Source organism: Paramormyrops kingsleyae, chromosome 8 (genome assembly GCF_048594095.1).
Source record: "Paramormyrops kingsleyae isolate MSU_618 chromosome 8, PKINGS_0.4, whole genome shotgun sequence".
Classification (NCBI taxonomy): Eukaryota; Metazoa; Chordata; class Actinopteri; order Osteoglossiformes; family Mormyridae; genus Paramormyrops; species Paramormyrops kingsleyae.
Genome location: NC_132804.1, coordinates 27,348,570 through 27,372,177, shown reverse-complemented (window position 1 = coordinate 27,372,177; position 23,608 = coordinate 27,348,570). Strand labels below are relative to the sequence as shown.

Here is a 23,608-nt window from a genome sequence, read left to right as displayed (position 1 = left end):
TTTTAAAGTTCTAAAAAAGAAAAAAAAAATCAGAGAAAAACATAGAATTGAATCAGGATGCTCAGTGAATCACAATATTTGCAGAATTGCAAAACATAGAATCTGGACCTAGGTATCATGATAATATGGTATCAGGAGGTCACTGGTGATTCCCTTCCCTAGTAGACAACGAACTGCAGTTTGAAGTTTAATGCACTTTTTGGGGCCCTTTGCAATGAACAAAGATTTATTTAAAAAGGCTCGTGAAATACTTGGAAAAAGATGCTTAGTCAGCATTGGAAAGGTGCGTTTACCAGGTGGGAGGTGCAAAGCACTGAGAGAGAGACTGGGGTGTAACAGTAGCATGTCCAGTAGACGCATAAAGGCTGTAATGTATTTGGGCCCCAGCTATGGTTCTGTCTGATCCCACTCCCATCATGTTTATGGCTGTCTAAAGTGTTTGTCTACCTTTTTATTAAGTATCTAAAGTCACTCATCGGTTATGGTAATTCTCATGCTAGCCTTAATGCTGGAGAGAAGGTCAGATATGTCGTAAAGCACCCTTAATGTGTTCTTCCTGGTAAGACTGGCGTCATTTCCCAAGTGTGCGTCACAGTCAATGAGCCCTAAAACTTTTTCTTTGCCAGATATAATCAATTTAATACATTACAATGATTAGAGCTCCATTAGAAATTGATGCATTATGTTATCGTTTCTGTTCAGATTTGTTTTGAATGATTGCCATATAATAGGAATTGCTTTTCATTACTCCTAAAATGTTTTTATTATACGCTGAAATGCTTCTCTGTCTCGCTGGGAGACTCTGAGATATTGGCGGACAATTATTTATGATTCTCTGCGGAGTGGCAGAGGTTTGAAAACAGGGACTCTGAACACGCTGCGCCCATCTCAATCAAAATGGCTGTTTTGTCTTGCCTTTGTTGACTGAACATGAGGCTATCAAATATTGGAACTGAATGCTCCAGTGCTGTCGCCTGCATAATAAACTGATAGCTCAGCCCCCCCCCCAGGGCTAATTTGCTGTGTGCTTTGCTCTTACAGTTGAGCTACACCGCCACGTGGCAGAGATGCTCATGGCTTTATTTTAGCACATCTGCATTTATGTACCATTGGCGATCATACAAATCACTAGGAAAGACTGCTTTTAAAGAAAAGTGTTAGTTTTTCCTAAAATAACCCTGCCTTGTTTAGAGGTGGTAATACTAAAGTAAACAGGAGCTGACTGCATTTCCGCTACATCCCCCTGGCATCACACCTTGTTAATAGGCTCTGTGTGTTCTGTCTCGAAGAACTGAAGCCTTATGGCGAATGGAAAAGGGAGCGTAACTTGCTTTTCATTGCTGTCAGGGTAGCTAGCAATGGCTAGCATGTGTGGCTAGAACAACTGGCCCGATATCCAGCACAGGAGGCCAACTGGCCCCGAAGCTGATGTGTAAGACTAGCATAGCTGTTCTTATAGCTAAAGTGTGACTAGTCCCCTTAATGTAGTTTTGTCATTGTGGCATTGAAGTCGCTGTTTAGTCATAATGCTGTACATTTGGCACAAAACGCAGTTGTAAAGACTGGTATTTGACTGTAGTTAGATATAGTAATGATGTTGGTTATCGATAGTGTTTGGCAGACTCTATGGTGTCTTTTTAAAAATCTGTCCAGGGGGCGGATCGTCGTGAATTGCTTGAATGGATTTTTTGACAATGTTCCGTTTTAACATAATGTCTGGCTTCCTGAGGCGGAGGCCGCTACTCTGCCAGCGGTGCTTCGGGTCCAGTACATCAGCATGAAGTTGGAACGCCGTTTATTTGCAGACTCTTCCTGCTTCTCAGCATGAGCAGGAGTAGAGCCGTGTTGGCGGGCAGCTTTTTGGGGTTGCGGGACTTTTCGCAGCTGGAGCGCACGGTGCTGTGGCCAGCGCCTCCCCAGGCTGCGTCCCGGCTGCTTGGGAGGCTGTGTGGCTGGGGCCTGGTTATGAGCCTCGCCGTAGGTTCAGGATGTCCTCACCTCAGGAGTCTTGGTCTCCCCCTGCTGGGACAGGTCTGTATGGAGTTAGAGTTGTCACATGTCACAGTAAACGACGTGCCGGAGTCCCTGGCGCGCTCTGCTTTTAGAGTGATAGTATTTAGCTGCCGGTGGTTTTTGTGGGGAGCTGCGGGAAAGAAGAGCAGTCCAGCAAAACTCAAGGTAACCCAGAGAGAACTCCAGTTTGTTCTGGGGCTTCTCACCACTAGGGGGCATTGCAGAAAAGAGACGTGGAGGTGTGGGCCCCATATTCTCCTGATTTTGCTTTGTCCTGTTGAAACCCTGCTCTCCAGAGCCTAATGCATGTCAGCAGAGTCCCCCTCTTAGTCCGTGGTGATGCGTGTAATTAATCCATTAACCACTTCAAAACATGGAGATCCCTGTCTGTCCGCGTCCTTTGTTCACAGATTTTAAGCCCAGGGCTTCATTTATGCTTTAAACTAATTAAAAAGCCATTAAAATGTTTTTAAAAGGTTGACCAAGTAAGTTGATTTTTCAGTTTCTGGCATCTTTTCGGGCTCAAGTACATCTTGCCCAAAAACATCTAGAGTCTCAAGTGTTTAGGTGAGAGCGTGGCTGGAGGAACGACCCATTAGCGGCAGTTAAATATTAAAAACCCTGGTCAGATATCATGTCGCCCAAAGGGCAGCTCGTGGGGGGGGGGGGGTGGGGGGAGGCTGCTGGTGTCTGCTTTCAGCGGTACTCACATCAGCAAGGGCACCGCCAAGGTTTCCCGTGGCCCGCTGAGGCTGACCCCGGCCTGCCAGCTTCTCCCGTTACGTGGATCGATAGCGCACTGTGATTACGCAGCATCCGCCTCAGATGCGCTTTATCCAGGCGTTTATGGCCCAGTTAGCCTCATTACTTCTATGAATGGCTTGCAGATACTGCTGCCAAGTGACTGTTGTGTAATATCTAGCTGTAGTTATTTTATCATAGTGTAATATCGGAATTAGAGTCTGGCTCACAGTTGAGAATATTTTCGTGCAAGAAATGTTTTCGAGAAGCCAGCTATAAGCCTGTTACTGAACCGTTTGGGTGTCATGCTTTATCGCATGGACTGTTACATGTCACTGATGAAACTTGATTCTATTGGATTCCTGTGGCTGGTTCGTGTCACCTCTGATTTATTGAATGAATTTATACATGCATCATACAGAATTACATGCCCTCAGTGGCCAGTTTATAAGCTGCACCTAGTTACAAGCACAAGTGATTTATTTCTCCAAACAGCAAGAGTTGTGACTGCAGCTGAACGTATAAAGCATGCAGATGGGGTCACTCACCATTTCACTGAGCGTTAGCACGGCTAAGACGTGTGATCGGAGTGACTTTGTGTATTTTGTGACTGTTGGTGTCAGACGTTGTGGTTCCAGCATCTCAGAAACAGCGACTTCCCTTAGATGCCGTGATGCACAAAAAACATCCAGCCAGTGGCATTTCTGGGCCTGAAAACACCTTGTTAATGAGAAAGGTCAGATGAGGATGGTCAGACTCCTTAACTGGAGGAGCACCAGTGCAAAAATAGCAGCTCAGGCCAGCGTGCAGAGAGGATACTTCTCTACCCTTGAAGTGGTTTTGATGGCAAAAGTGGGTCATATCTGGTACTAACTAGGTGTACCTAATAAAGTAACTCAGTGTCATTTTAGCTTATTGCTCCACTGTTCACACACTGTCTGGCAGGTTCCCATTAATCAGTGGTGGTGTTTACTACTGCCCAAACCATGCATTTGCATGGGCCTCTGAGGTTTGGCCCCCTATTGGCCACAAACAGTCACTACACAAAGTATTAAATAAACTTGCTCTTTACTTAGGAGATGCTGAAACAGCATTTTCTGCTAAGCAGCTGGTCAGCTACCATCTTCTGGCTGTACTCACTGGCTATTTATCTAGTGTTTGAAACATCTGAGGCGATGGGGCAGGAAGTGACTTTTTGAGGGCGGCCCCAGAAACAAATAGCCTCTGCTATTAGCTAGCTGGCCCCACCGTTCTTCGTTAAAATCTCGGGGCCGCTAGGAGGAACCGTGCCCCTCTCCCGCCTGTGTGGGTAGTAGCGGAGGCCGGTGGGGTGGGTGACGCAGAGCCTGCAGGAGGAGGTGCTCTGTCCTCCAAGCGGATGGACTGCTGATCAGAAGCGTACAGCTAGACAGCCTCTTGGCTTTCTGTGAGCCGCTGGGGTTTTGGGAATAGAAGGTAGCAGCTCTCACCTTTTTTGGCTTATCTGATGGGGCCCTTCGTTCCTTTCATTCCTTTCCCAGACATGCCAGATTATCCGGTGACGTCCTCCTCATTTGGCCACATCTTGGCTTTCCCAGCCTCTCCTTGAATATCCTCTGGCAGATATAGTTGATGCTTTTGCCTCCAGCCTGCCTTATACCAGTAATTAGGGGGTTTAATTAATTTTATCAGGGTTTCTGCCAGGATGGATATGAAGTAGAACAAATGTATGACACCCCAGGCTCCGGGTTTGATCCTAAGATTAGCTGGTCGGCCGGCCGGGGCGGAGCTGCGGAGCCATATGTATTCCTGCTGGAGCCCAGAGACGGGCATGGCGTGACGTCTGCACGAGCAGCATGGAGGGCTGCTGCTGCTGCTGCTGCTAGGCAGAGCCCAGGCATGACTGAATTTATTTAGGCACTGCTTATTTATTCCCGAAATATCCATATCAGTGCCACGCGGATATTCACGATAACACCATCTGACGCTTAGCTTAGCTATTACAGAGAATATCTCTATGTGTACTTGACACTGTCGGCAGTTCTCTCAGTAGACTGGATTTTCTGGGCCGGTCTTAGAGAAAATTGCAGGAGTATTTACTAGCCTGTGAAACTGCAATGGCTGGAGGGGCTCTTCAGGCACTTCTGTTGATATTGAGTAAGGAGGAGACTCGTCTGTAATGAAGTGGGTTTATTGGAATGTGATTCATAATTTCTTTAAGTTCTTAAGTTAAGGTTCCTGGAAATGGTCCTCGGTTCAGACTCCGTGCTTGTGATCAAAAGGTCACTGGTTGAAATCCTGTGACAGCAGAGTGATGTCACCACTGGGCCCCTGAGCAAGAGCCTTAACCTGCAATTGCACCAGTGGCTGTCTGACCCTTTTTTACTCAGTTGTATGTCTCTGGATAAAAGTGTCTGTCAAATAAATAAATATAATGGTAATAGAAATGCACCACTGCCCTTCCTAAGAGCAGTTATTATCGTTTTATTTTATTATTGTGTTTGATTGGCAATGTTTATTATTATTATTGCTATTTTTATATTGTGTGAGAAGCAGCTTCAGGTGTGTCTTATGTATGCAAAATTGTCATAGTTCTGTGTGTGTGTGTGTGTGTGTGTGTGTGTGTGTGTATTTAGCTCACAGCCTCGGCGACCTTCAGCCTGATTCTGTCATTCATGCATGTGTGCATGAAGGGGTGAGCGCGTGGGAGCCCTGGTTTGTCCCCAAAGGAGGTGCACGGCTGGCTGAGAGCGTGCTATCACACGGGGTTTGGGGTGTTACACGTGCAGGCAGCGCTAACCTTGCTGTTTGCTGAAGGGCCTGGTTGCACCATCTCTTGGCCGCAGGGTGGGGGCTTTCTGCAGGAGCAGCTGAGCAATGCGTCATGGGTATCAGGTGGAGAGGGGTTTAGCAGCCCTTTCCCCCACCCCCGTCACACCCCCTCCCATTGTCTTTGCGTCTGCCACTCATTTCCTCCGCCGTGAGTGCACCTGTCCATTCGATTGCCTTCCCGCTACACAAGACGTTGGGGGAGGGGGGTGTTTGGTCCTACCGGAACCCAATCCATCTTAAAGATCGGTGCGAATGACAATGGTGAGTGTTCACCAGAGTCGCATGACATGGTCTGGATGAGCAGAATCACAGTACGCATTCAAAGGTCTGGACAAGCTGGGTCACATGACAACGGAATCAGAATCGCATAACATGCATTCAAAGGTACAGATGAGCAGAGTCACATGACATGCATCCAGATGTTTGGACGAGCAGAGTCACATGACATGCATCCAGATGTTTGGACGAGCAGAGTCACATGGCACATGCTTAAAATCCGAATGAGCGGCGGTTTGGCAGCGGCCCAGTACTGTCCTCGGAAGGAGCAGGTTCCAAAGTGCAGGGCCTGCTATCTGCTCCACCTTTCCTGACGCTGCAGCTGGAGGAGCACTCACTGGTGCTGGGGGAGCACGTCTGTCTCTGGCTTAATCTCCGGGTGGTCCTAGTAATCCCACCCCCACTCCCCAAGCTTGTCTCCCCAGTGCTGAAGAGTACCTTTACCTTCACATTTGTGGTGTTCTCTTGCTGGGGCTTTTCCCAGGTTCTATCTACAATTTTCAGCACATTGCAAATGTAATCTTCTTGAACAGCAGACCCTTGGAGGTTCCATGCTCTATCTAACTGAAGCTGTTTGGGGGCTGCTGGTCACCTCACTGTGGTATAACTCCATGGTGCAGTGTGCCTGTGTCTGTAACATTGTGCTGTTCTTGGGGAGAATCATTCTTATTGGCTGCTGGACCATCTGTCTTCTCATCTTAGCATTTGCTGCCCCGGAGCTGTCCCTTGGTGCCGGTGAGATACACACGACTCTCATGTCTTTGATGCATTGGGAATGAATATGGTCCCCCCCCCCCACCCCCCCATGGATTCTAGCCCTGGGACTCACCTGTACATTGAACTGTTCTTGGTATGATTCTCTACCCATCATGTGTTTATCTCCACTCTATGATAGCTGTTACTGATTCTTCCTTGCTATCCAAAAACAGACAAAGCTTTCTGTTGACGTGTGTCCGGTGGATTAAGGTTTTCAGTGCCGTTTGCCATGAACGTGACAGACTTCAGGTATGCTTTTCCCCTGTGCAGACCAGGTGGTCATTAGTTACACTTTGATAGCCGTTAGATGTGCTCGTGACAGACGGTAGCTGAGTTTTTCCATTCGATGGTTGAAAGTTGACTTCTTGTGACCATGTGCCAGAGTTGAAGTGTTGAACCTGTGTGGTGGTGTTTTAACTGGCTCGCGTTACCTGCCCGTTAGGCCCAGCCCCCTGTGGGGTGTGCAGCGTACTATATGTAATCCTGTGTTTTCGTAGTGTCCTGGAGCGTGACGAGCGCTCTCGCATGTGGGCAGGACCACTCTGACGGCCCATCAAACCAGTGGGAATTTTACTGTGCCCCCACCCCTCCATCCAAAACCCACAGTCTGGTGATTTTTTTTTCCGCTGTTGGTTTTTCCAATCCAGATGACTCACTGGGATTGTTAACTGCCCTGTGAGGCCATTCGGATCGCAAAAGCTGCGGGGGAGCCACTGGTTTAGCGCTGAGGTGCAGGTTTTGGGGCATCACCACCCCCACCCCCCCCCTATCTTGGAGATTCCCTTAATGTGTCCGGTGCTGACGTACCTGTCAGCCCCAGCAAAATCACCCAGAGTGTGGCTCGCTGGGTGCCGTCATCACATCGAGGCTGTGTTTGGCAACTGTCTTTCCGCTGAACCCCCCCTCCAATTTTAATAGGAAAATACCCAATAACTTAAAGAAATGTGATGTGGCACATTTTGATACTGAAAGGGGTTTAAACTGAGCTTAACTTTACATATTCTGTGCCTACAAAAATTCAGAATTCTCTGCGGAAAAGACAGTAGCATCACGCTATAATCGGGTCCGTCCATGCCCACGCGCTCTCTGACCTGGGTCCCATTGTCACCCTGTCCTCCCCTCCTGTGCGAAGTTCATGCCAGGGCACCTCTCCCCGCGTGTCAATATTTGAACGGGCCAGGCCGTTTGCCGCAAGGCTGCCATGTGGCAGGCTTCTCCTCCCTGCTACGGCCAGAGGGCCAACTGAAACTTACAAGGTGTTCGTCTCGGACTGATGACTAATTGAACTGGGGGGACTTGCGTATATTATTCACGCTGGGAAACCGAAGCGTTGCATCCGGGGGGGCAGATGCTTGGAGGTGAGCCCCGAAGAGCCCACTGAGGGCGGAGGCTTGGAGGTCACCAGCGTGGCCTTATTATACACAGGCTGTGCTCAGAAGGGCCCTAATTCCCAATCGCTGGCCACTCCACATCTTCATCACGTTCTATGTTCTCTACTGGCCCACGCGGCCTGTAAGTGAAGGTAGCGCTATTCTCCGTCAGTCAGTTACTCTGAAATACGGACGTGATCCTTCTCTGCACACTTTAACGGAACGTGAACCAGCCTCATTCCTGATTTTCTTTTAAGGGGGGGACCCTTTATTTATGGAAGGGTGTAAGAGTTGTCTAATGGACCCTGTCTCAGGTGGGGTTCTATTTAAGGCTAGGAGATGGGGTCTAGAAAATTCTTGGCCTTTTTAGCAGACTGGGATGGGGGGGCAGCATGATAGAGAGCTGATCACTCCCTAACCCTAACCCTCCCTCAGTGAGTGCAGTAAGCTTCCCGCCATGTCCTACTGAGCTTATGGTTGGCTGCAGCTGGGCTGCGATCCTTCAGTGTCGGCGATGCACCTGGAAGCTATGGCAAGGAACACGCCGCAAATATTTACCTCCCCCCGCCTGGCATGCGGAGCACACCTGCCGGTCAGATGTTCCCATCAGGGGTGCCAGCAAGGAGTGTCTGGCCTGAGCTCTCTCTCTGCCCCCGCCTGCCCCGCCCTTCCCCCCACCCTCTTCATTGTACCCCTGTCACAGTGTGATCCGAGGTCACCCCGATTCTCGTCTGTTTCAAGCTTCTTCTCCTGCTTCAGGTGTTTGTGTGTTCCCATTGTGTCACCAAGTCGAATTTTAAAATTGACCTGCCTGTCCACAGTGCTCGGAGACCCCTAGGCTCCCGGAGAACCCGGGGCCGCTTCCGGGCACAAGAGGGCGCACCAGGAGCACGGGCCAGGCCTTGGAAATCCCCAGAGAGCGCCACCCGCATCCTGAGACTGGCGTGTCTGACGCGCTGACCAGCACTCTGGAGCACATCGTGGGCCAGCTGACTGTTCTCACCCAGGTGAGCAGCATCCGCCCTGCCTCATGAACTTATCTCACATTTATGATGTTTAGCTGACACTTTTATCCAATGTATGTTTTAGAGAAAGCAGGGTCAGATGGTCCCTGGAGCAATTGGGGGTTAAGGGCCTTGCTCTGGGACTCAGTGGTGACATCATTTTGCTGGCCCTAGGATTTGAATCAGTAACCTTCTGATCAGAGCCAAAGAGTCTTAAGCCACAGAGCCGCATTGCACCCTGTGCATTGAATTAAATGTTACTATGAATGACAGAAACATGCAAAGCCAGTTGTTAATGTCTAAGGAAGCAGAATCAAATCTGAAAGAAACTGCTGTACCTCTGAGATGTTTCACAACTTTTTAAAGGTTGTAGTTTATTTCCCAAGTCTCTCTCGTTCTGAATAACATTGTTGAAATGTCTGTCTGTTCCTTTATAAAAGATGATCTGATCCAGTCTGTCCTCCCTATTACAATCTATGCACTACAGTTGGGAGAGTTTATGCCTTAGGTGTGACCACAGGAAGTTCTCTCCATGAGAAGGACACGTTAAACACGCTGGAATCGTTTAGAAGGTCACCAAGGTAATCGCATGGATGGAGCTGCCTTCAGCAGAGGATGTCTCTGATTGCTAAATGCATTGTCTCCCAGTTGCTTATGGGGGTTATGAAATGCGAATTGCATTTTAATGCTTGTGCTTATTCATGTTCAGTTCAGCCCAAGCTGTGAAAAGGTTGATATTTTTGTGCTAAGCTGTTACCATGTTCATGAGAACACAGATCCTCAGATTTGTTAAATTTATGCTTACAGAGATACGCCGTTTGTATAGTTTATTCAGCAATTCAGAGTCCTTTGGGCCAGAACACAGCTGCAAATGGAAACTCTGATTCAGTCTCTTGCAGTTGCTGCTTCACATCAGATTCATGCATCTTCTTTGGTTTTTAAGTGATTTTGACATTTTTTGACTTATGGGCTGTTCCCAAGAGCTCATGGGTATGTGTTTGGCTCAAGAAGACCATTTCGGGTTTCTTCCAGGGCCACCAATGCAAAGCTTTGTCCTTCACTTTAATTCAGGCACAATCTCTCTCTCTTGTGGGGTTTTACATGGTATTTTCTGTAGTTGCTTTTCTGTGATTGTAATGGTACCAGTTAGCACACTGTAGTCTGGTGCCTTCCTCTTGTAGATAAAATGTCACTCAGCATGCAGTTTTTTGTTTTGTTTTATATTCTACACAGGAGCAGAAATAGCTTTAATGTATGTAGAGCTAGCTATCTGCAGGTCGAATATGACTGAAAGATGTTCGAAACTTGAACATATGAACGCAAAGTAGAATGACTACTTCAAACCTACTTTACATTTGACTGGCATATATAGCAAGTTCATCTCCGCTTGCTTGTGTGGGTTTTGAAGGCACTTGCTGCCTTGTTTTGGTAACTGTATTTCCTACAGGCCTCAAGCTTAAAAATGTATTGGATCGATATGCATCGATCAGCCCCTCTCTTAGGGTAGGAGACTCCAGAATTGCAACAAATGTCTCATATTAGTACTCTGAAAGTATTTCAATTGAGCATTTGATTTCAGATTTATGTTCAGATTTGTATATTTGTACATTACTAAGTGTAGTCTCTCAATATTCTTTAATATATTTGAATATAATATAATTCATACAATTATTATATTAATATTGTACTACAGTATAATATATTTTAATGTAATTTATTTTAATATGTTATGGTACCTCAGTTTTTTTTTTTATTTCAATAAAATACCAGAGATTCTTAGACTTGCACACATTATTTGGTGTGAGCTATAAAGTAACTTTTTACACAGCCACCTTCCTAGGTCTGGAGTTTACAGAGAATGGTGTGAGGAATAAAAAATATCCAGTCAGTGGCATTTCTGTGAGAACATCTTGTTAACGAGAGAGGTCAGGGGAAGATGGCCGGACCCGTTAGAGCTAACGGTGCAAGCAAACTAAGAAGCTGGGCACAGCTATTGAACACATGCAGAGAATCGAACCCAGTACCCTAGAGATGTGAGGCCACAGCGCAGCCCTGTCCATCTGTCTGGATAAATCATGTGCCATTATCAAGATGTGAAAGCATGTTTTCTCCCTCTCAGGAGGAATATCGTCTGTCCTTAAGTGAGTTTAGTATAATGGCTGGAAAATCAGTACATGCCAGTACAAAAATCACTATACTAATGTCTGAGAGAGAGTATATTTAGAGGAATCTCTATACTATTTCATTATAAGATGCCTGAAGAAGAGAGAAGACGGGGAACTCTGAAAGAACAGTGTCTGTGTTTATCAGGAGTCTACATCGATTTGATGAATCCCTGTTTCAGCACTTGAACATTATAACATAATTTTTGGTCAGTTGAAACATTTTCTAAGAAAAGGCATAAGATTCACCAGCAGGGATTATTTAGTGTAAAAAGCTGCCCAAGTCATCTTTTCCTTATGTGCTTTTCCTTTTTTTATGTAGACATCAAGTTCACGGTTGGAGACATTTTCCACGTGTCACACAGGTGATGACTGGGCCACGCCTCTTCTTTTCAGCTGGGGGAGAGCCTGGGAATAACTCACTGTCACTCAGGAATGGCGTAAGGAAACGCCAAGCTCTGCATGAGGACACAGAGTGCCGGGGGGGGGGAGGGGAGGGGAGCGGCAGGGAGCAGCTGGGCTGCTGCTGTGTTCCAGCCAGTCACCAATAGCCTGTCCTTAGCTTTTTGGCTAATCCTTTAGATCATTTAAGAATAAGACATAGCGCTAAAGTGTATGGTGCAGTGTGTTGGCCAGTGGGTTGGGACGCCGTGCCTGTGATCAGAAAGTCGCCAGTTCAGATCCCTGGGTCAGCAGAGTGATGTCACCATTGAGTGAGCCCCTTCACCCCAGTTGCTCCAGGGACTGACACTGTGTTCTTCAAAAAATGTCCAGCTTTGGATAAAAGTCTGTTAAATTTTCAAGAAAACATACAATGACTATCAGGCATCACATTGGAGGACATCGTACATATTTTAACGCATGAAAAGATGGCTGTGAAAGCTTTTAAAAATATTAAATATATTTTTAATGGTTTTAACTTAATTGGTTTCAAGGACAGGACTTGCAAGTTAATCACAAAATAGTTAATCATTACTTAATCCATCGGTGGCTTTAATGTTCTCGCCGTTTCTCGCCCGTGTCCCGTGTTGGCAAAGCCGGCTTAGTGTTGATTTGCTTGCCATGCAAGTAAGATGTGCTTTAAGTGATGAGCAAATCGGACAGCCTGGTGCAGAGAGACATCCACCACCTTCAGTGGTGGTGAGCTGTTGCCAATCCCTTGACATCCTTCTGTGCTAAGAGTTTCATCTTGCTGTGAACTCCAGCTGGTGGTCAGTAGAGGGAGAGATGTGAGCATTTGGAGAACATAGCTCACGCAGCATTGCTCTGGAGATACTGGAGGGGTTTAGTTTGGAAAGTCAGCCTTGAGGGAGCCCATGCAGAGGTGAGCGTCGTGCAGACCCATCAGCTGGATCGACAGCTTGGTCAGCCGAAGGTGTGAATGGTGAATTCATAGACATCACCAATGTCTAATTAGAGAAGGTGAGATGTAGAAGGTCATCGTTATTCTGCAGATTTCTACTTTGACATTTATCTGTGTGACTGCATATTGTGCTAAATCGGTGCTTGTGTCCTCAGTCATCGCCGGAAGGTCAGTATCAACAATCCAAATGATGACCCCCCCCCCCCAGCTCCTCAGGGCTAGAAAATGCTGTAATTGCAGCCAATGGGATCCGCGGCAAGGACACAGCACCCCCTGTGGGCCTGCTGCGTCAGTGCCCCTGCTAGGGTGTGAAAGAGAGAAGGATCTAGATCAGAGCTATAACCGGAGTGCCATGTTTGTTTGTATATCATCCGAAAAGAGGCCAGCCTCAACTCCGAGCACGATGCTGCTTAAAATAGCCCCGACGGCGGGGGGAGAGCACACCTGACCCCCCATCACTGTAAATATATGACGCTTTTAGGGGGTTAAGGGAAGAGACCACGCAGTCGGGTCCTCTGCAGACGTGTAGCTGAGCTCATAACATTGGAAAACAGCATGTGGAGCTGCTCTCGCTGTCTGCTACCTGAAATATGAATGTTCGAGGCTCCAGGTTTCAGCTGAATTATTAATAGATTAGGCTTTTGGTTTAATTACCATCTCCATCCTTTCATTAATTAATTCCGATAGGTGCTGGAGTCATCTGGGTTTCCAGCTGTTGCCTGTTTTTTCCGACAGGGAATGCCATTTCATATTGAAATCCGGAGATCGTATTTCCAGGTGGTCCCCCATGTTCGGAGTGCAGGGCTGGGCAGTCAAGCCTGAGGAATGCCACTCGTAGGAAAAAGCATTCATTAGTGGTTCACCGATATGGAAATTTTGGCCGATAAAGATAATGGATATAATTTTGCGTAATATTACCAATGCCGATTAACCTTAAGATCTCGTTATTGTTTGTAGCAATATCATTGCGTAATCCATGCAGTGAGACGACAGACATAGTACTGACTTGGGAGACTGTACTTAGTGTAGTTGTGAAGGAGCTGACAAAATCCCTTGTCTTCCACTGTGGAAAATCGTCCAATGCAGCCATCTTCGTTATTTTAGTAGTTGCGTCTTGTGCTGATGACTTTGAATGTTGGTAAAGTTTAAATATTGCCCAAGATTGAAACATCGGACTGATGCTGGTATGTTGATTTTTGATTAATATTGGCCGATACTGATATGTTAACTGATGTCATGCATCTGTAAGGTTAAACTTTCTTTTTACTTAGCTGTAAGCTACCTCAGAGTCTTGCTACTATAGCTAGCAAAAAGTTTCCCAAAAGCATCATAGAACAAGGATCATCATTGAAGCGCAAATCAGTTAGCTTCTTTTAGCGAACCTTCCGCTGCCATTCTATGTTTTGGAAATTTGCATGCTGGGGCTGGGAAGAATATAGAGTATAAGAGTATAAGTGGGATTTTGCTCCCATAAATTGTGCATAGCTGATTCTGATGTTAGACTGGTTTATGTGAATCCCCACCTTAATAATCGATTTATCGCATTGCATTGATGCAACTTTACACCTCTAGACTAAAGTTTGAATATGTCCAAGATTGACCTATGCCGATGTCGTCTTGATTTTTAATTAATGTCGGCCGACATCGATATATATAAACCGATATATTGTACATCTCTCTTGTGAATTAGCTCGATGTGTTCGTACACTGCACAGAGAGCCCCGGAGAGAGTGTGTGTATCATACCAGCATCTGGATTACTGTTGGCTTCTTCAGATTACCTCTTACTTGCGACAGATGGGTGGGTCAGGAAGATGGGAGGGGTGGGGGGGGGGGGTACTTCAGCTTCTTGTTTCAGCATCTTGGCGCCACTGAATCTCCTGGACGTCCGGGTGCAGGAACTGCGGCATAAACTGCCAGCATGCCCCTTCGCCGGGTTCGGGTCCCTCCAGCACCACGCGGCAGCTGATCGCAGCTGCAGAAAGCCTGAGCCGCATGGCCGCGTCACCTACTTGCCAGAAGGGGGCCTGTGGATCGTAGATGGACGTCAGCTTTTAGCTGCCCGTAAAGTTGCCTGTTTGTATGTCTGTGTGTATAGCCCAGTTCTCAGAGGGTTTCTCAGGGGCAGGAGGTAAGAAGCACTTTGAAGTAAGATGCATCACTTAGTTACTAATCGCTCCCTCGTCTCCTCTCTTAATATTTAATGTATGCGGTGCTTTGGAGAGGCCTTCTTTGTGGCGTGGTGAGGCTGAAACAACACCTCCTTAAATATTACCAGCTAAATCATCTCTCAGGTCCCCGTCAGCCCGAGAGTCTGTGGTTAATAGCTCCCCCAGGTTGTGGATGACAGCATCATTTTCCTTCACAATGAGGAAATTAGTCATAAGGTGGCGCTGTGCAGCGTGGGGCCTCAGTGGGACCCATTTGGAAAAACCAACATTAATGTGGCTCGCGTTCCCGTCCGGACCACACAGAGCCGCACCGAGGCCTGGCATCCGCTCTCCGGGCAGGACTGGCGGCATTTCAAGGGGTTAAAGATGGCGGGCTGCCCCTCCTCCCCCCGTTCAGGCCTGGCTTGCGCCATCCCATGCGGCAACATGCTGGGAAGGGGCCTCCGTGTGTTTTCTGCACTGGAGCTGGACGCCGCTACGGGCAGAGCAGATGGTTTCCATTACGGAGGAAGTCCCACTGTCCCAGGACACCTCCAGAGGCATGTGCTGGAGAGCTCTGACCTTGGGGGGCGGGGGGGAGGTCTGATGGAGTTTTTCCAGACACGCGGGACTGTTTTAGTGTTACTCCAGGCCCCCCTGCTCCCAGTAGGAGGGGCATGTCGACGTTCCCCATTGGCAGATGGCCCCGTTGACCTTCTGGCATTCCCGCCATATCTCTAATGGCGAAAAAAGAGGGTCTCGTGCACAAGCCAAAGCGCCAGTGCATAAACCAGCCATTAGGGGTAAAGCTTTTAACAAGGCCTTTTTTAAGCACTGGAGTAAAGTTTTCTATTTCTTTTTCTTGCCTTTAAAAGAACTGAAAAAGCCATCGTTGAATTTACCGTTCAGGCTCATGGCGCCCCAGCTACCTTTCAGCCGAATGCCATCTATTACTAAAGAAGGGATTAAAAATGAAGCTTTAAATGTAAATATGAAAAAAGGTTTGGCTGAAGCAGGGGAGAGTGCCGCCAGGGCTGGCTGCTGTTCCCGGGCCAACTGCAGGGTGTTTGTGGCGCTGCTTTGCGCTTCGTTCTCCACAGATAGCCGCGGTGACTAACGGGCACATGAAGGGGCCGCTAATGGGCCCGCTCTGACAAAAAGCCCTTTCAGATGTGCACACTCGAAATGCGCGCCTCTCCTCAAGCACGTGCCGGCAGTGTTTCCCGCTCCTCGCGGCGAACCAACCAGAGACCGTGGCAGAATCGCCAGGCCATTCGGACCCGTCTCTCACCGCGAGGTGCGTCTGCTTTCGGCATCCCTGTGACCTTTAGGGAGTTTGCCCACGTCTGCCGACCGGTTTTATATTTGTTTGGCTCGACTGAATGTTCCCCACACACATTTTGTGCTGATTGGTTGGCTCGTATATCCATTACTGTGTCACCCAATGGTAGCAGAAGGGTGCCCCCAGGGCACGCCTTGTCTTTATTTAGTGCTGTACCAAGATGAAAAATCAAGCTGCCCTTGAGTGGCTCATTATACTAATAATGGGGGCCGTGTGGGTGGCTCTGGTCCAACAATACTGCCGATGCAGTGTTAGTCGCCTGTAGTCAGGGTGCTGGTTTAGATCTCAGGAAGAATTGCAGTTGAACAATCGGAAGGTGTTTAACTGATTCAGTGAAACAGTTTAAAATCAGTATAAAAACATACATAGATGATTCTTTTTGGTTTCGTCAAGTGTCTGACAGGCTACATGTGATGTCTGTGCTCCATTAGGACTGGGGCTGCGGTCGTCTCTGTCCAAAAACTGGGTTCCCTGACCACATTTACTCAACTCCGGGGCTGGGAAGCGCCGACGCCCCTGACCTCTGGGAAACCAGCATGAACATAACCCAAAGCGGGGATTGGGGGAACATAAGAAAGCCCCCCTCCCCGCCTACATGCACATGGATGAAAGCCCGTCATCATAAGAAACGCTCCTGCCTGCCATTTGAAGTGAGCTCAGAGGTGGCAAGCGGCTCTCGTCTCTGCGGACAGGCCGGACCCAAACCGCGACTGGCGAGGGCCAGCTGGCACTGCCACCGGCACTGGAATAGCACGGCACCGAGCCCAGCGGGGCCCTAATGAGCCCGTGACGTGGCTTTTAAGGAGGGAGCGGAGGAGGACGAGTGCGGGATCAAGTGCAGGGTGCCCTCCTCCTTTCGGTACAGACCTGAGAGTCACACAAAACAGGAGTACCCTGTGACATCGGCTGCGTTCTCAATGGAAAATATCACCGTTGTGACTGCACTCAATTACAAGTTATTCCCCTTTTGCAATGGGTCAGCGTTCACTTGCAAAGATCACCTCTGATTAGTGCTATTGCAGCTCCTCCTAGTTTAGCTGTGGGAAAGGGGAACTGGACTAATGGACTGATAATCGTTCTGGACTGATGTCTTTAAAAATTAAAGGAGGACTTGAGTGATGCTGAGCTCAGGCCCTGAGAACTGCAGTTTAGAGGCACCAGTAGGGAGTGGGGTCTTATGCTGCAACTGCTGATCCTCCCGATTCTCAGAATCCCCATTTGGAACCCATGTCTCGCATGAAGCGTCTGTGAGAGGTCAGAATCCCCTGGAAAGCCCCCCGCCACCAAGATTGGTACAGTGGATTGTAGTTTAGACACACCGGAAGAATCCTTAGCGGCCTTTTGCCTGCGTCCTCTTGCCGGAGACACAAGCGAGGCTAAGCCGGGGTCACGTCGGGCGACCTGCAGGGTCAGGAAGAGAGTGGCTTTTCAGTGCTCGCTGAATGGGGAGATAAGCGGCGCTTATCGATTGAAAGCGCAAACTCGCAGTGGAAGGAAACGTGAAAACACATGAAATGCCAGCAGATGTTATCCTATTCTGACTCTTGGCCCCTCCAGAGAAGGAGGGGGCTGGGGGTGGGGTGCGTTCAGGAAATGGCTTCTCTGCAGGCAGGCAGTGTGCCCACCCGCCCACCTCTGCCTTGCCTGCCTGCTAGCTACCGTTCTCTCTGCGCTGAAGGGGTCGCCAGTGGGTTCGGATAACAGCCCAGCGCACGCGGGGGCGGCCCAGAGCCTGTCAGCATGCCGGAGGGGGGGGGGGGGGATGGAAATGGAGCCCTGCCTAAGTGGCCCATGAGGGGAAGGATACGAGGAAACCTGCAGCCCCCTGAAATAGAATTCAGATAGATTTTATTGATTTTCATTCTCCAGAAAGTCCCAAAGTAGACACATGAACATCTTGCGTCTTTCATGTGCTATTTTCCTGTTATCCTGAGTGTACCGATATTTGTTGGCCAGGTAGATCTTGTGTGAAAGCAACAGTCAGATTGGGGCGATTATATGTCAGATGCTGAATGTGTTCCTGCTCCATCCGTCACTATTGCAGTTGTTGGCTTCCCAGTGATTGTTTTCCCCTGTACTTTAAGCTGCTGTTTACTAAGCATGAGCTCCTCCCAGTCTATGTGCTTCTGTGTGTGTGTGTCTAGGCCTTGCTCACTAGTCATACCAAGGCTCTCACACACATACACTCAGGAAACACCCTCCACTCTGAGCCACCGTCCTATCAGCAAAGCCAGGCCTCGCCCTGTTCCGTCTCTGTTTTTTCCACATACCCTTTCTTTGACTCTTCCTCTTTTCTTGGAAACGTTCGGTCAGCGTGTTTGCAGTGCCTTTCGACCCAACTCTTTCCGGAATCACCCGCATGGCGGCGTCTTCCAGCTGTTTCCTGACTCTTTCCCTCAAGCAGGACGCGTACGTGTGTGGCTGATTGGGCCTGTCTGCTGTCTGTGTCCTTCGAGTGGGACGTGTACACGAGCAGCTGATTGGACCTGTCTGTGCCCTTCGAGTGGGACGTGTACACGAGCGGCTGATTGGGCCTGTCTGCTGTCTGTGTCCTTCGAGTGGGATGTGTACACGAGCGGCTGATTGGGCCTGTCTGCTGTCTGTGTCCTTTGAGTGGGACGTGTACACGAGCGGCTGATTGGGCCTGTCTGCTGTCTGTGTCCTTCGAGTGGGATGTGTACACTAGCGGCTGATTGGGCCTGTCTGCTGTCTGTGTCCTTCGAGTGGGACGTGTACACGAGCGGCTGATTGGACCTGTCTGCTGTCTGTGTCCTTCGAGTGGGACGTGTACACGAGCAGCTGATTGGACCTGTCTGCTGTCTGTGTCCTTTGAGTGGGACGTGTACATGAGCGGCTGATTGGGCTGTTTGCCGTTTCCTTCAAGTGGGACGTGTACACGAGCGGCTGATTGGACCTGTCTGCTGTCTGTGTCCTTCGAGTGGGACGTGTACACGAGCGGCTGATTGGGCCTGTCTGCTGTCTGTGTCCTTTGAGTGGGACGTGTACACGAGCAGCTGATTGGACCTGTCTGCTGTCTGTGTCCTTTGAGTGGGACGTGTACATGAGCGGCTGATTGGGCTGTTTGCCGTTTCCTTCGAGTGGGACGTGTACACGAGCGGCTGATTGGACCTGTCTGCTGTCTGTGTCCTTCGAGTGGGACGTGTACACGAGCAGCTGATTGGACCTGTCTGCTGTCTGTGTCCTTCGAGTGGGACGTGTACACGAGCGGCTGGGCTGATTGGACCTGTCTGCTGTCTGTGTCCTTCGAGTGGGACGTGTACACGAGCAGCTGATTGGACCTGTCTGCTGTCTGTGTCCTTCGAGTGGGACGTGTACACGAGCGGCTGATTGGGCCTGTCTGCTGTCTGTGTCCTTCGAGTGGGACGTGTACACGAGCGGCTGATTGGGCCTGTCTGCTGTCTGTGTCCTTCGAGTGGGACGTGTACACGAGCGGCTGATTGGGCCTGTTTGCTGTCTGTGTCCTTCGAGTGGGACGAGTGTGCAGGGACGGATTACGGACCGGGCCAGCGGGGCCGCTGCCCAGGGGCCCTTGGGGTGCAGGGGGCCCGTGGGGCCCCTAGCCCAAAACAATTTGCAACGCTTATCAACAATGTATTTTCGTTTGTCTATTTTAGAGGGCCTACATTCTTTGATCCTCTGCCTACAAGGGCCCCTGACCCTATAGGGCCTCTGATGGAAACATGGAGGGAGGGCGTTTGGCTGCCAAGGGCCCTTGAATTGTGGTGGTGGTGGTGGTGGTGGGGGGGCCTCGCGAACGTTTTGCCCAGGGGCCCACACAACCCATAATCCGTCCCTGCGTGTGTGTGAGAGGCTGCTCTGACCTGTTCCCCAGCACCAGGTAAATCTGTGCTGTTTCATTAAGCCAATATGAGCTGGAAACGGAAATCGCCGGCAGTCCGAGGGGCCAACAGAGATGCCGCCGCATGGTCTGAAGCACTTCCTGTTTTTGTTTTTACTGGGGGCCGCTACCCTCTTCTTGTTTTTTGTCCCCCCTTCCTGTTACTGTCTGCCTTTCATCTTCTAACACCACCTTCAGGGGCAAAAATCACCCCTTCCATGAATCAGCCACCAAACAAAAACATCTTCAGGTGTTCGACGGTCTGAAGTCTGCCCGTGTCGGTCGTAACGTCAGTCCACCTCAGGATCATTTGTAACAGACTTCATCGGGAAGTCTCAGAATGCTGCGCGATTTGTTTCATGGCCTTGAAAGTAAGGTGCCATCAGTAAATGTGCTGAAGGTGTTGACTGCACATCCAGGGTCACTGTGAGTTGGGTAGATGTTGTACAGTAGCCATCGTCCTCCAGGTCTGCAGTTACATGGCCAGCGTACATAATCCCGGCGCTTGGAACGTTATTCTCACTTTGAAAAAGTCTCAAAATGTAAAGACGTTACGTAGGATGGGGTGGGGTTGGGGCGGTTGAGTGAGCTCAGTCTGGCATGACCTGACACATGACTGCGGGTGCTGGCGAGCACGGCCCACCGCCTGCTCCCCCCGTCGCTCACAAAGAGGGGGCTTTCTTGGGGGCTTTTTCCCCTCTATAGGCATTTAAAATAGAAAATGACGTGATGGGCTTCGGCGAACTGCGACAGGGCCCCGATTCTGCCCTCATAATCAGCGGGATTGTACGCACAGATAACAGAACATCTGTTAGGGGACTAAAATAGATGCATTCATGCTTCTTTCTTTTTTTTTCCCTTCCTATGTGTCCCCCCCCCCAATGCAGACAGTGGCCATTTTGGAACAGAGGCTGACACTGACGGAAGACAAGCTGAAGGAGTGTATTGACAACCAGCGCAGGATCACCCAGCCGAGAGACTAATCCCGGACATCCGAGTGGCCGGGCGGGACCCTCCACTCCCCAGCCACCAAATCGGTCATCTCAGCATCCTGCCGCCCCCAAAGTCCAGTCCAGTGCTGTCGCCCTGCACTAGGGGTTTCTGTGACCCACCGGACTGGATGGAACTGTGTGATCCAAAAAATCCCTGAGGCTGCCGGATGTGCATCAGGGCGACCTGTTGGGCACTGAGAGTGATGGCGTCTGCCCAAGGGAAACCCGGCTCAGCCCAGCTAGGTCTAATTCGGGCTGGTCCCGTGCCAACCGTTGGATTCGATGAGCAGCCTGGGACTGTGGTACGGGCAAAAGCTACTCCCATCATCATCGTTTCCTGATGGGCCTTCGTGTGTGGGGGTAACGGAACTGTAGGGTTAATGGAAATTTAACAGTAAGGTTTCAGATGTAAAATAGTTTTTTAGGGATCATTTTCAAGCTACGTTTTTATGTGTTGTGTAAATTTAATTGTGACATCGATAATAAAACATTAAGTGCTTTAATTGCCTTTACTTGTCATTTTCTGGATTTCTCTATTACAGAGTCACTTTACCTGCACCATATGTGCAGTTTTTATCCTTTCAGAGGCCCTCTGCTCTTCAGCGAGCCTGACGACCAGCATCTCAAGGCGCTTTGGCTGTCTGACATCAGGCTTTCACGACGCTTCACACACAAAATCATGAGAAACACCTTATGGTCACATTAGGTCACATGACCTGTTGCGAATGCTTAAATCATATGGGCTGTTTGATAGCAGCCACCAATACTGTATCGCATTTATGTAGTACTGGCATCCTAGGCAGGGTGTGGCCCAGCGCTGTGCTGCCTGAGATAGACACCAGGCTCCGTTGCTGAGATGGACTGGGATAAGTGTGTAGAAGAAGGATGGAAGAGGTTATGTATTTATATTGGATCTTGATGGAGGGATGACTCGGCGTCGTAGCTGTGAGCTAGCCATCTATAGCGCAGCCTGCTGCCTGATAGCCACGCACTTCCGTCAGAAAGGTGCGTCGGGGTGCGTCGAGGAGGATGATGGGGCCGCCACGGTGTCAGGACCTGGTCTGGCCACACCACTTTTTTTTCTGCTTCTCACAAAATAACTTTCCTTTTTTTTCCCAGCAGTGTTTATCCAGCTCTTTTAATCGCTAACAGTCGCAAGCACTCCTGAAAATGTTAATGCCTCTCAAAATCCCAGAACGAAACATCCAGCCAAAGGTTTTTTCTTTTTTTTTTTCTTTGTTTTTTAAGAGGGGGGAGTGCGTTGTCATTAAGATTAAGTCATGCCAGACAGATGATGTCACTGGATTTTCTGCGCAGCTCTTGTGTGCAGAGACAGGTCTCTAGGGGGAGCTGCAAGCACCTTGGCGTGGTGGAGAGCAGATTGCTGCCTGGCTCTTGACTGCGGAGTTTGTTAAGCGGGACCAGAGTGTCGGGGGGGGGGGGGGGGGAATTAAATAAAACCGGAATTCTTGAGTCAGGCAGCCCCCCTCCCCTTCCTGTCTGAGGGCTTGAGCCTGCCCAGAGCATTAACAGAGAAAACAACCGCCCCCTCCTCTTTGAAAATGGGCCTCAGGACCAAGGGGCTGCCAGTTTGACGACGGGGGGGTTGCCGTAAAACCCGACTATAATAACAAATGCTCTTTAACCCTTGCATTTGATAGTGGTGCCTGGTGAGTGGGCTGCGGGTGTGGGGGGCTTATGCTGGTTTGTAAAGCCTAAGTGAGGCCCACAGGACTGGGGGGGAGTTTGCCGCCGCGTGTCCTGCCCCTTGCACAAACATCTGGATGTATTTCTCCCGATTCACTGGCTCGGTCTGCTCCCATCGCCCCATGGCCAGTTCGCTCGCTCGAGGGTGTTTCAGAGTATGGACACGACTGCAGTCAGCTCATTTTAGGTGCTTCAGGCACATCTCTCTGGGTAAGACTAGTGGGTGATGATGGAAAGTGTTATAATTCATAATTAATTGATCTACTTATTTCCATTTCCATCTGTCATCCATAGGATGAATGAGAAGCGGCTAAGGGCGACACCCTGGATAGGATGCCAATCTACACTTGGGGACATTCACAGGCATCGGGTCTGTTATCTGCACGTCTTTGGACCTGAGCGTGCAGAGGAATGCAGCACGTACACGGGGAGAACATGCAAGCTCCACACAGACATGGTGCGATTCAGACCCCTAACCATGGAGGTGTGAGACAATTATAACCTGCTGTGAGCGTGTACCACCTCCAGTAACCCCCTGGGTGTATTAATACTCTTACCTTTATATTTGGTATACCAATATTATTTCAATAACAAGATTTGATCCGGCGCTGTGTATTTATCACTCCCATAACAGCATCCCTGGTATCCCCCCCCCATTTTCGCTCTTACTCTTGGCGGTTGGTGAAGACCCTGCTTGATTTCCTGTTCCTGCTCCTGCCCCCTTGAGTGAGTGTAGGCTTTGTGATTGGCTGAGAGTCCAAGCCAGTTCTCAGGCCACTTTCGACTCCCACTCTGATCGGTCTGGCCCACACCCTCCTCGCAGGGTGTCTGATATGATTCTTGAACCCGTCTGTCTGTGTATCAGACAAGAACAGGATCTTAGCATGGAACAGTTCATACTTTCTCCTCTGTCTTAAGGTCCTAATCAGTCAAATGTTGGTATGCTGTGTGTCACCATGTCCCTGATAACCTGGTGCCGACATCCTCCTCAATGAGTGACTTGAAGGCCCCGCGGCCCCCAGTGCAAAGTGGGACTGAGAGTCCGTCTCTCCTGCCCTGCCTC

General features: G+C 49.2%; 1 protein-coding gene across 5 annotated transcripts in view; it reads left to right on the top strand.

Moving 5' to 3' along the window:
* poc1a (POC1 centriolar protein A) overlaps nt 1-21,346 on the top strand; it is a 41,880-nt gene extending 20,534 nt beyond the window's left edge. For 2 of the 5 annotated variants that reach the window (XM_023799537.2, XM_023799539.2), the window contains 3 exons: nt 8,789-8,974; nt 11,456-11,498; nt 20,734-21,346. In XM_023799537.2, the coding sequence (XP_023655305.2) occupies nt 8,789-8,974; nt 11,456-11,498; nt 20,734-20,795 (291 nt within the window). In that variant the 3' untranslated portion in view covers nt 20,796-21,346. Of the gene's footprint in view, nt 1-8,788; nt 8,975-9,458; nt 9,553-9,778; nt 10,575-11,455; nt 11,499-20,733 lie in introns of those variants that run through there. The other 3 variants (XR_002836663.2, XR_002836662.2, XM_023799538.2) reach the window with 3 other exon arrangements.
* Nucleotides 21,347-23,608: the final 2,262 nt, after the last annotated feature.